Source organism: Halichoerus grypus, chromosome 12 (genome assembly GCF_964656455.1).
Source record: "Halichoerus grypus chromosome 12, mHalGry1.hap1.1, whole genome shotgun sequence".
Taxonomy (NCBI): Eukaryota; Metazoa; Chordata; class Mammalia; order Carnivora; family Phocidae; genus Halichoerus; species Halichoerus grypus.
Window position 1 is genome coordinate 31,876,844 of NC_135723.1, and position 13,082 is coordinate 31,889,925.

Sequence of the window (13,082 nt, forward strand, 5' to 3'; positions counted from 1 at the left end):
CATACTTCTCTTGGACTGATCCGTTTCCCCGGAGAAGAGTCCTCTTTTGTTTAGAAGGCGTGAACCTGATACCTAGTGTTTTGGGAGCTAACTAGGGGAAGGAGGCTGGAGGGCTTATTGTTCTGGGTGTACACTTTGATTACAATCTCTCTTTTTTTCAATATGGATTAGGATCTATTTATACTGCTTCTCTGGTTCAATTTGTCCTAGATTTCTACTGGTGTTGGTAGGAGTTGCCTGGCTTCCCAGAGTGGAGAAAGATCTACAGGTGTGGGTGTGGATGGGACTGTTTGCTGCTTCTGAACACTTTTAAGCAACCCGTTTTCAGTCTCTCTTTGCCCCCTTTGGAAGTCCATTTGCCTTGAATTTTTTAACCTTTCTGGGATTCTACTGCAGGCATTGGCTTGCTTCTTGGTTTGCACTTAACCCTACCTTGTCTCTTCTTACCTTCTACTCTCCAGGCTTTAGATATTAACTTTCTCCATTCTACAAATTCAGTTACCATTTTCTCATCTGTTTTCTAATGTGTGAAATGTTAGCTTAACTGGTCTGCTGCCCTCTCCTTTCACATTCTTTGTCCTTATAGATTTATGCCTTTTTAATTACTGTCATTTTAGTGAGCTTCTAGAAGGATTAGAGATAAATGTATGCATTTAGTTCACTTTGTTTAAATGAAAGTCCTCTGATATTTTTAAAATTTCTTCCTTTTTTTCCTCATTTACTTTTATCTGGGAATTCTAGTTTCTTTTTTAAAAACTTTACTGATAATTTGCTATATTTTTATTATTCATTTCATTTGTACTTTTTCTAAATACAGCTATTTAAATTGACTTTAAGATAGTACTTTGAAGAGACAAAATAAAGCAGAAGGAAGATATTAATGTCCTTTGATTACTAATTGACTTTTGTCTGTAGCTTAATTTTCAGAACAGTTGGTGTTCATTTTCATGGACTAGAAACCCCTGTCCCCTCCCCCCTTTTTGGGGAAGGAAACCATTACTGGTTCTGGCAGGCTTTATACTTAAATTTACATACGTATTGCGTTTACATACATGATGTTCAAGGCTCTGCTTGAACATTAGTTGGAAACAAGCTTTAATTTCTCTTATTCATTGCTAAACAGAATTTACTTCTCTGTTGGACCAATAGCTAGAGGATAGCCCTGTCTTTATCATTTTAACTGTCATCATCCAGGATGATTTTAAGAGTTATCAGATTACATAGTATCCACTGTTTAATTTTTTTTACCGCATTTTACTATGTTGCTTTTCAGTCATTTTCATGTTGTAAACTCTGATTTATTGGACTGCTATGATAATTAATGCATACATAATTGTTTTACATAATTGAGTCTCATTATTTGTGTAATAGTGGAGGTGAGTTTGTGTTACTTGATGTCTAAATATTTTAACACATATTTTTTCCTTATAGTAAAGCCGTTTGCAAATAAAGAAGAATACAAAAGAACTAAAGAAATTGTCCAAAAATTTCAAGATGGTATTGGAAGAAAACTGCACCAGAAATTACTTGAAAGGGCAAAAGGAAAAAGAAATTGGGTATTTATGTTATTGTACTTAGGATTAGAAAATTGATGATGCCTAAAGAATGAAAAATAAAAATGTAAATAGCTTTTATTTTAAAATTATTAGTGTAAATGTCCTTTCAGTCATTGTTATAGTCATCTAAAAGACTTAATGAATTGTGTAACTCTAGGGAGTTTTGAGTGTTGTGTGTGAGCTCCTTTCTTATATGGGGAACTTGTCAAAATACAGATTTCCTGGGACCAGTGATTCTGAATGGGGGCCCAGAAACCCTTATTTTAACAGCTGTCCCATGTGGTTCTGATGGAGGTGATCTGTAGACCTTGCTTGTGAGAAACATTTTGTTCAGGTAATCCCAGCCTGAAAAAACTCCAGACACTAAAAATAGACCTACCACGTAGGTGGCATACAAATATTTAAACATCATATGGGAGAGAAAGGGCCATTACAAAATTGGAGTGGAGAATGGTTATGAGTATTAAGTGTTTCAGTTAGATAGATTGAAGGGGAGATGTTGTATAATAATTACTGAGGCACTCAATAATTTCCTGCAGAATCTTTGACTTCTTCAGCTTAATTACTTCTGTAGTATGAACCAGAGGGTAAGTTTTTGTAATTAAAAAACATTGCCTTAATCTAGAAATCAGGAGTAGCTATCTTTAAGTTTTAGAAATAAAAAGGAAACTGATCTTTCCATTAGTTATTGATACCTATGATGGAATAATAAAATTTTATACTTCCAGATTCCCTTATTCTCAATCTTGAGACTTGAACGATTTTAATTAAATCAGGGTAAAGGTAAAGAAGTCTGTATCCTTTTGCTTATTTCTTTTTCTGAACGATTGATTATAGTTTAGAACATCAGTTTCTTAAAAATAACTCCAGATAGTTTGATGAGATCTGCTTACTTATGCATGAAATTCAATTGCATGTTGTAAAAGAGGGACACGTAAAGCTCTGGCTCTGAAAAATCTAAATTAGTTTTAAGTGTACTGAAAAGGTTTTATATTTTTGATTTAGTATTTCAGTTTTTGCTTGGAAAAGGATAATTGCAAATGCCTTAATAGTTGATAAAATTAAGTGAGGATTTGTTTTGTATTTATTTACCCAAGGTGCTCTGAGAAAACACACCTAAGTACTTAGTTTGGTATTTGTGACTCCAATATGATCCGTCTGAAAAGGTGCCTTTTCAGTGCTTTCTTGTTGCCTGTTTTTGATAGTGTAGTTAAGCTGAATAGTATTTAAGATCCTGTAGTTCCAAAAAAAAGAAATGATCACAATAGCATTTTTCAATATCTATGATGATTTAAAACAAGAAAACATGTTTTTATTTCTTAATTTTTTTTTGCTTTCAGAACAAAGTTACTGAGGTAAAATTTATGTATAATAAAATCCGTTGTTAGTATACAATGGATGTAGGTAAGAAAACATGTTTTTAAGTGTTAAAGAGTAAAGAGAAAAGAACAAATACAGCTTTTTTTTTTTCCTTGCTGTTACACATTCAAGTATTCTCAATAGCATTAGGTTGATGTTCTTAATTTCTTTTAGCTGGAAGAATGGTGGCTGAATTTTGCCTATCTGGATGTTCGTTTACCATCGCAACTGAATGTCAATTTTGCTGGTCCTGCACCTTATATTGAACACTACTGGCCTCCAAAGGAAGGCACTCAGTTGGAAAGAGGAAGTATAAGTCTTTGGCATAACTTGAACTACTGGCAGCTATTAAGAAAGTAAGGACAGTTATGTGAATTTAGTAGCAGATTTACCCAAAGTTTGAAGTGGCAAAATGTTGAGAAGCTTAATTTACTTAGTTGAGAATACTACAGTTGTGACTACTTGGTTTATAAGTTTTATAATGACTTGTTGATCAAAATACTTTTTTTTCATTTGTTTTAATAGAGAAAAAGTACCTGTTGATAAATCTGGAAATAGTCCTCTAGATATGAATCAATTCCGAATGCTGTTTTCCACCTGCAGGATTCCAGGAATTACTAGAGATTCAATTACGAGTTATTTTAGGACTGGTAAGTAAAAAACATGGGTGTGGTATTTTTTGTTTGTTTGTTTGTTTGTTTTGGTAAAGGCATTGGGATTTGGGTAGTTTTGCTACGGTTTCTATGACACTATGGAACATACTATTTTGAATATTTCTTTACTGGATTTTGACTGATCAGAGGCTTTCTGTGAACCTTTTAGTCATTGTGATTAGTCAGAAATAATTTATGGGAATGGATTTTATAAACTGGTCTTAAATCGTTCTGTACAAAACCTGATGCTTACGTTGTGTGATTTGAGGGTTTAAGTTCTAAAGAGCGTTATTAATCAGTATTAGGTAATCTGGAGCATAGGATCTGGATTTGTCTGTCTTTGCCCTCTTCTTTGAATTCTCTTTTTGAGTGTGCTTGTCTGTGCTTATCATGCCCCATTTCTCTTTGTGAGTATGCCCTCCCTTTCACGCCCAGCCATATGAGGTGAGAGCCTGCTGTCAGTCTTCTTGAAGGCATATGAGTTGAGAATGACTCATCAAAGTTCCTGTTTTTACTGTCAGCTTAATGGCAAATTCTGCTTGGTGTACTAGCATATCTTAAAATGGAAAATTCTTTTGTAAGTGCTGGTTTTCAGTTATTTCAGGATCTTTTTCTTTTTTATAAATTTAATAATGTAGTTTATAGTTACTGTGGAATGTAATTAGGGAAAGATATTTTTCTTCATTTAAAAGTAAAATTTCTGTAGCCAGTTTTGCTTGTAGTGTGGGGAGTTTGAGTTTACTTTCATGTAGAACTCATCTTTGTAAACCTCATTAGATGCTTGAGATATTTAATGTCCTCAAGCCCACTCACATTTATCTTGATGTTGCAAGTGAAAGACCTGATTATTTATGGCATCAAGTTTAATGCCCAAATATGAATGCAAAAGATGAACAGGAGAAAATGGAGAATAGCAGTAGCAAAGAGAGAAATATGCCTATCATTTAGGATATAATATCAATAGACCTGGTTTTCAGTTTAATCTTTATCACTTCATAGGTCCTTAGATAAGGTAATCCTTTGTTACAGTGTGTAAAATGCAGATTCATTAATTTAATAATGTATCTCTTAATGCAGTCCTTTAAGCTGTCATGATTAGTATATTCTTGTACTTAAGACCAGGTGATGAGGTGTAGATAGGGACAAAGCTGAGGGAATAAGTAAACAAAAAAATAACAGAGTTACTGATAAATACTGTATAGAGAATTCAAATAACATGAGTAACTGGATGGTTATTTTAGATTAGGTATTCAGGGAAAACCTCTCTGAGGATCTGAATGATACGATGATCCAGCAGTTTTTTGGCTTTTTATTTTTGTTTTCGTTTAGTTCAGTTTGTTGTTTTGTGTGTTGAGGGAATCCCCTAGGCATGAATAAACTTGGCATGTTTGAAGGGGAATATGGATGGAGCAGAGCAGGCAGGAGGCAGAGGGGACTCTTGGAGTGTTGACTAGAGGCTAGATCATATAGTACTTTGTAAGCCAACTAAAGTTTTTGGCTTTTATTTAAAATGTGAATAGATAATGAGTTTTGAGAAAGAAAGTGGTATGATCAGATTTATGTTTTAAAAAGATGATTCTACCTGCCATTTGAGGAATAAGATTTTTAGGAACATACCAGGGTAGAAGCAGGGATATCAGTTAGAAAATTGTTTCAGTAGTCCAAGAGAGCCATAATAATGACTTGTAACTAGGGTGATATCATGAAGCTGGTAAAAAGTTGTTAGATTCTGGATATATTTTGGATTTGGATTTAGTAGAATTATTCATAGATTGGTTGTGAGATGAGAGAGAAAAAGGAGAATCAGAGATGACTTCAAGATATTTGGCTTGAGTAATGGGATAGATAGCTGTGTTGGTTCATGAGGTGGGAAACTTTGGGAGGAAATATTTAGGGAGGAAATTAAGAGGTCCCTTGGGCTGTGTTGAATTTAAGATGCCTTTTAGACATCTGAAGTGGAAATGCAGGTAGGCAGTTGGGTACAAAGTTGGGAGTTCAGGAGAGATTTCAGTACTGCATATAGAGATTTAAGAATCACCATTAGGAGGCATAGAAAACATTTTTAAAGGCATAAGAGCAGCTAAAGTTACTTTTGTAACACATACAGATGAAGATTACCAGGGGAACCAGTACCGAATCTTACCACAATTAAATAGGGTATTTGGTGAATACCTCCTAAAGAGGAGAACACAGCAAAAGACACCAAGGTGGGAAGAAAGGAAGGGCAGTGGTCTCCCATAAGCCAAGAGAAGGAAGTGTTGTGTCACATGTTCCAGAAACCAAATGAGATAAAAATTAAAAGTGACCATTGGATTTATCGGCATGATGTGGACAGAGCCTGCCCTGACAAGAGCAGTCTCAGTGGAAGTTGGGGAAGGGAGCTCAACTGGAGGAGGTGAAAGCAAACCAAATAATGTGACAACATTTGGAAATAATGCTTACGGAAAAAGTTTTGATGTGCAGTGGGAGGGACTTCATTTAATTTTAAAAAAAGAGTGATATTATAACATAGGAGTGACATAGGAGAGAAAGAAAAATAATCTTTCAGGGAAAAGAATAAACAGCCAAAGTCATTGAAAAGATAAGAGCTGAGAGGGTCAGGAGTAGAAATGGTGGAGGGCTGGTCTTTGACAGGAGAAAGGATGAGAAGGAATGCAGAAAGTACATCTAGATGCAAATCGATGGGCCAATTTTGTTGTGGGAAGATGAGGAGGTCTATGTATTCTTTGTGTTTTCCTTGGTGAAATGAGAACTGAGGTCATTAGCTGGGGTAGAAGATTAGGGGAGAAAGAAGGTTTAAAATAAAAAGCTGGGAGGGTGCCTGGGTGGCTCCGTTGATTAAGCATCTGACTCTTGATTTCGGGCTCAGGTCATGATCAGGGTCGTGGGATGGAGCCCCATGTTGGGCTCCACACTCAGCGTGGAGTCTGCTTGAGATTTTCTCTCTCACCCTCCACCCTTCCCCCAGCTTGCTTTCTCTTTTTCTCTTTCAAAATAAATAAATAAATAAGTAAAATCTTTAAAAAAAATAAAATACTAGTCATTTTGGAAAGTGGGAGAAGCAGATGTGCTAGGGGAATGCAGGGTAGCTGATGAGTGTTGAGTGCCCATTTGAAATGGTGTGTTTATGAATTTAAAGTTAGATTAGATGGTATGTTGTTTTTTTCTTCAGCAACAATCAGGTAGGCGTAGAGGGAGAGAGTGAAGGATTCAAGGGTTTTGCAAGGAAGAAATTAAAATGCTGGGCCATGGTATCTATCTTCGATATGGAGAAAATTGAAGAGCTAATGCATGTGAAGGCAGCCTGTAAGCCGCTATGGCTAAGAGGCTAATGTCATTAAGGAGGCAGTACTTAAAACTATTTTTATTTTACTTACCCACTTAGAGACCATTAAGACTAATTCAGTCCTGCCTTTTACCCTGTTAACCTCATTTTGCCTGAGCAGTTCAACCTCTCAGGTCCTCTCTTATCATCTAGATTCAGGGATTTGTGTGTAGCCTAATTTGATCCAAGTTTCCCACTACTGTGACCCACCCTCCCTCCGTTTCCCAGACTCTTCTGCTATAGTTTCTGGAGCTCATGGTCAGCAAAATCCTTTGTATCCTCAACCTTTTCTCTGAGAGTTCCTGTTTCCCTGTGAAAGGTACGGTTACTGAACCTGGCTATTCTTTGAGCTTACTGCATTCCCTATAACCATCTCAAGTGGGTGTATTTTTTCTCATACTGTGGTACTAGAGGGTATGTAGGAGATGTTGGTGTCCTTTTTATTTCCAGTGGCCCTTGCCCCTTTCCTTTCTTCCTTACAGTTTGAGCTCTTGAAAAAAGGAAAGCTATCAGGTTATGTCACCAGTGCTTGTCTTTGTTGTAGTGGCTTTTTTTTTCTTCTTAAAAATTTTTTTTTAATTTAAATTCAATTTAATTAACATATACTGTATTATTAGTTTCTGAGGTAGAATTTAGTATTCCCCCATTGCTTTATCACCAGTCTCACTATCTTTCTTTTCATCACTACCTCCTTCACATTCTTTTTTTTTTTTTTAAGAATTTATTTATTTATTTGACAGAGAGAGAGAGTGAGCGAGCACAAGCAGGGGGAGCAGCAGAGGGAGAGAGAGAAGCAGGCTCCCTGCTGAGCAGGGAGCCCGATGCAGGGCTCAATCCCAGGACCCTGGGATCATGATCTGAGCCTAAGGCAGAGGCTTAACCAACTGAGTCACCCAGGCGGCCACCACCCACCCCCATTCACATTCTTGATGACTTTAGCTTCCAGTTGTAGATGATCCATGACCTCTCCTTTCCTTCACTTTTTTCCTCTAGTAATCTGTACCTCCACTCCTTCTCAAGCAACCACACACTCCTGTGGTCATGCCCTAGAACTTATTATAAAAAACTCCATGTCCTCTAACATAGAAATTATAAGCATCTCATTCTGATCTCCACCTTCTCTGCATAACTCACTTCCTTTAGTAGTTTACCTTAGCTATTTCTTTGACCACACTGTGACTTAAATTGAGTTTTGCTACAGTTCTTCACAGTTCCATTCCTCCCTCCTCCACCCCCAATCTGTACTTCTTTCTGTGCTTCTTCACTGTAATCACTCCTTCGCATACACATTCAAATCTTTGCCCACTTGCTCCCTCATCACTCTACCCACACCTCATCATGGTTTAATTTTCATCTTCTGTCTTGCCTCTACATATTAAAGATACCTACCCTAGCAATTTTACTTGGCCTGAGAAAACCAGAAAACCTCATTTAATTTTCTCAAACCTCAAATGGATCCACAGCATGACCTTGCCATATTGTCATGTTATTCTCTCACTTCCAGAGATAGTTTCATGCCTTTCTCCTTGCTTATTCTCAGCTAATGAACTCTTATTCTCAACAAATGTAAAGCATTCTTTCCATCACTAAATTTACTAGCCTATCTGTTAGGTGAAATAATGCCTCCCCACCCCCCAGAGATGTTTGCTTTCTGATCCTTGGAACCTATTGAATGTTTTAGGTTACATGGTAAAGGGCCATTAAGGTTGCAGATGAAATTAAGGCTCTTAATCAGTTGACCTAAACATGGGAAGATTATTCTGGGTTATTCATGTGGGTACAAAGTAATCACGAGAGTTCTTATAAGAGAAGAGAGAGGCATAGAGAGAACCAAATTAATGGCAGCAAATTGATGGAAAGTCGTGAACCTCCCTTGATGGCTTCCGAATGGAAGAGGAGAGTCCTGAGTTCAGGACTGTCGGTAGCCTCTAGAAGCTGGAAAAGTGAAGGAAATTGATTCTGCCCTAGAGCCTCCAGAAGGGACACAGACATGCTGACACTTTCATTTTAGCCTACTAAGACACATTTCAGACTTCTGGTCCCCAGACCTGTTAAGACCTGGTCAGTAAATGACAGCAAAAAAAAAAAAAAGTAGTAGTAGTAAATGTAAAAAGATATGGAGGTTTTTGAAGGAGAAAGAGAAGAGATGTTTTGGAAATAGCCATGAAAAACAAGGAAAATACGTACCTCACCTCCTAGGACTTGAGGAGATAGGATATTAGAGAAAAAAAGTGCTGTCAGGAGATGGTGTTTCCTCATAGTTGATGGATTTTTATGAGATAATGTGTGCAAAGCATTTACCACAGTTCCTTGTACGTAATATCAACCAGTAAATTTCCTTCCATTGGTAGTATATGTCTTCTCTTTTTCTTTTTTCTTAGAGGGAAGGAGCAGGGATCATATAGGAAGCCCTTTGTTAAAGGAAATAATAATTGAAAATGAGGCTAAATCAGAATAGTCTGAGATTTACAGCAAAGTAGTAGTTCTTGGGGAGTTAAGGCATACCCAGAGAATCATAGAATAAGTTACCAGTGGCTTACCAGGTATCATTAGAGCCTTAAGTAAAACTAGATTTCCTTGCCACTCATTCTCCTTGCCACTTAGGCAAACAGTGCCCTTTCTCAACTGAAAACTACTTTTTTTTTTTAAAGATTTTATTTATTTGACAGAGAGATAGAGAGCACAAGTAGGCAGAGTGAGAAGGAGAAGCAGGCTCTCCGCTGAGCAGGGAGCCCGATGCGGGGCTCCATCCCAGGACCCTGGGATCATGACCTGAGCCGAAGGCAGCCTCTTAACCTTCTGAGCAACCCAGGTGCCCCTCAAATGAAAACTATTTTATTTAGAAACCATCGCTATATATTACTGCAGTTAAATTATCTGATGAACAGTCAACATTGAAATAAACCCAAAGAGAAACTTAGTAATTCAAAAAGCTCTTCTCCAGGATTCCTTGCTACCCTTTTCCCCTTGTCATTGCTATCCATGAATAAATAAGAAAGCCCTGCAGTAGCTTGGGATTTATAGGAGTCTCAAGGTATACAAATACTTGAAACTCCATGGATTTTGGATGTTTCACGTGGACAGTTTTCAAGAGTGTATATTTATATCATAATTGAAAGTCTATCACCTTACTGTTCATAGGATATATTTGATGAGTATATGTCAAGTATTGGAGCAAGGATTATTTTCTTCTATTGGATGTAAATATGCAGTTTAACTCTTGTTTAACTTTGAGAATTGAGTTTGTGTTTCTGTTTCTTTTTCCAGAGAGTGAAGGACATTCCCCAACTCACATTGCAGTGCTTTGTCGAGGCCGAGTTTTTGTCTTTGATGTAATACATGAAGGATGTTTGATCACCCCCCCAGAGATTTACAGGTTTTCAAACTACTTTCTTGAGTCTTGAAGTGTTAAGCCTTTGCTTGAGTTAAAAAAAAAAATGTTCAGAATTTCCTTTTTCATAAGGTGAGAATGAGCTAAAAAATAAGAATTTTATGTATGCTGATTTTTAAGAAGTCTATTTTTATTTCATTTCATTTTATTATTTTATTTTTTATTTTTATTTTTTTTTAAATTTTATTATGTTATGTTAGTCACCATACAATACATCATTAGTTTTTGATGTGGTGATCCACGATCCATTGTTTTCATATAACACCCAGTGCTCCATGCAGTACGTGCCCTCCTATTTAATACCCATCACCGGGCTAACCAATCCCCCCTCCCCCCTCCCTTCTAAAACCCTGTTTGTTTCTCAGAGTCCATAGTCTCTCATGGTTCATCTCTCCCTCCAATTCCACCCCCCTCATTTTTCCCTTCCTTCTCCTAGTGTCCTCCATGCTATTCCTTATGTTCCATAAATAAGTGAAGCCATATGATAATTGACTTTCTCTGCTTGACTTATTTCACTTAGCATAATCTCCTCCAGTCCCATCCATGTTGATGTAAAAGTTAGGTATTCATCCTTTCTGATGGCTGAGTAATATTCCATTGTATATATGGACCACATCTTTATCCATTCATCTGTTGAAGGGCATCTGGGCTCTTTCCACAGTTTGGCTATTGTGGACATTGCCGCTATGAACATTGGGGTGCATATGGCCCTTCTTTTCACTACATCTCTGTCTTTCGGGTAAATACCCTGGAGTGCAATTGCTGGGTCATAGGGTAGCTCTATTTTTAATTTTTTGAGGCACCTCCACACTGTTTTCCAAAGTGGCTGTACCAACTTGCATTCCCACCAACAGTGTAAAAGGGTTCCCCTTTCTCCACAACCTCTCCAACATTTGTTGTTTCTTACCTTGTCAATTTTTGCCATTCTAACTGGTGTAAGGTGGTATCTCAAGGTGGTTTTGATTTGAATTTCCCTGATAGCTAATGATGATGAACATTTTTTCATGTGTCTGTTAGCCATTTGTATGTCTTCTTTGGAGAAGTGTCTGTTCATGTCTTCTGCCCATTTTTTGACTTATTTGTTTTTTGGGTGTTGAGTTTGAGAAGTTCTTTATAGATCTTGGAAATCAGCGCTTTGTCTGTAGTGTCATTTGCAAATATCTTCTCCCATTCTGTGGGTTGCCTCTTTTTTTTTTTTCCACTTTTTTCTTATTGTTATGTTAATCCCCATACATTACATCATTAGTTTTAGATATAGTGTTCCATGCTTCATTGTTTGTGCATAACACCCAGTGCTCCATGCAGAACGTGCCCTCCTCAATACCCATCACCAGGCTAACCCATCCTCCCACCCTGTGGGTTGCTTCTTTGTTTTGTTGACTGTTTCCTTTGCTGTGCAGAAGCTTTTTATCTTGATGAAGTCCCAAAAGTTCATTTTTGCTTTTGCTTCACTAGCCTTTGGAGATGTATCTTGAAAGAAGTTGCTGTGGCCAATGTCAAAGAGGTTACTGCCTATGTTCTCCTCTAGGATTTTGATGGATTCCTATCTCACATTGAGGTCTTTCATCCACTTTGAGTTTATCTTTTTGTATGGTGTTAGGAATGGTCGAGTTTCATTCTTCTCTATATAGCTGTCCATTTTTCCCAGCACTATTTATTGAAGAGACTGTCTTTTTTCCATTGCATGTTTTTTCCTGCTTTGTCAAAGATTATTTGACCATAGAGTTGAGGGTCCATATCTGGGTTCTCTATTCTGTTCCATTGGTCTGTATGTCTGTTTTTGTGCCAGTACCATGCTGTCTTGGTGATCATAGCTTTGTAATATAGCTTGAAATCGGGCAACGTGATGCCCCCAGCTTTGTTTTTCTTTTTCAACATTTCCTTGGTGATTCGGGGTCTTTTCTGATTCCATACAAATTTTAGGATTGTTTGTTCCAGCACTTTGAAAAATGTCATTGGAATTTTGATCAGGATGGCCTTGAAGGTATAGATTGCTCTGGGTAGCATAGACATTTTAACAATGTTTATTCTTCCGATCCATGAGCATGGAATATTTTTCCATCTTTTTGTGTCTTCTTCAATTTCTTTCATGAGTGTTCTGTAGTTCCTAGAGTATAGATCCTTTACCTCTTTGGTTAGTTTTATTCTGAGGTATCTTATGGTTTTTGGTGCTATTGTAAATGGAATCGTTTCTCTAATCTCTCTTTCTACAGTTGCGTTGTTAGTGTATAAGAAAGCAACTGATTTCTGTGCATTGATTTTGTATCCTGCCACATTACTGAATTTCAGCTGTATGAGTTCTAGTAATTTGGGGGTGGAGTCTTTTGGGTTTTCCACATAAAGTATCATGTCGTCTGCGAAAAGAGAGAGTTTGACTTCTTCTTTGCCAATTTGAATACCTTTTATTTCTTTTTGTTGTCTGATTGCTGTTGCTAGGCCTTCTAGTACTATGTTGAACAATAGTGGCGAGAGTGGGCATCATGACGTGTTCGTGATCTTAAGGGAAAGGCTCTCAGCTTTTCCCCATTGAGGATGATATTCGCTGTGGGTTTTTCATAGATGGATTTTATGAACTTGAGGAATGTTCCCTCTATCCCTATACTCTGAAGAGTTTTAATCAGGAAAGGATGTTGTATTTTGTCAAATGCTTTTTCTGCATCAATTGAGAGGACCATATGGTTCTTCCCCCTCCTCTTATTAATGTGTTTTATCACATTGATTGATTTGCGAATGTTGAACCACCCTTGCATCCCTGGGATAAATCCCACTTGGTTGTGATGGATGATCCTTTTAATGTA

At 37.2% G+C, this 13,082-nt stretch overlaps 1 protein-coding gene across 2 annotated transcripts in view; it reads left to right on the forward strand.

The window, feature by feature from the left end:
* The window catches only part of CROT (carnitine O-octanoyltransferase), a 50,312-nt gene that overhangs the window by 5,516 nt on the left and 31,714 nt on the right, over nt 1-13,082 (forward strand). For both annotated transcript variants that reach the window (XM_036081730.2, XM_036081785.2), the window contains exons 4-7: nt 1,432-1,556; nt 3,090-3,271; nt 3,441-3,565; nt 10,161-10,269. In XM_036081730.2, the coding sequence (XP_035937623.1) occupies nt 1,432-1,556; nt 3,090-3,271; nt 3,441-3,565; nt 10,161-10,269 (541 nt within the window). The remainder of the gene's footprint in view (nt 1-1,431; nt 1,557-3,089; nt 3,272-3,440; nt 3,566-10,160; nt 10,270-13,082) is intronic.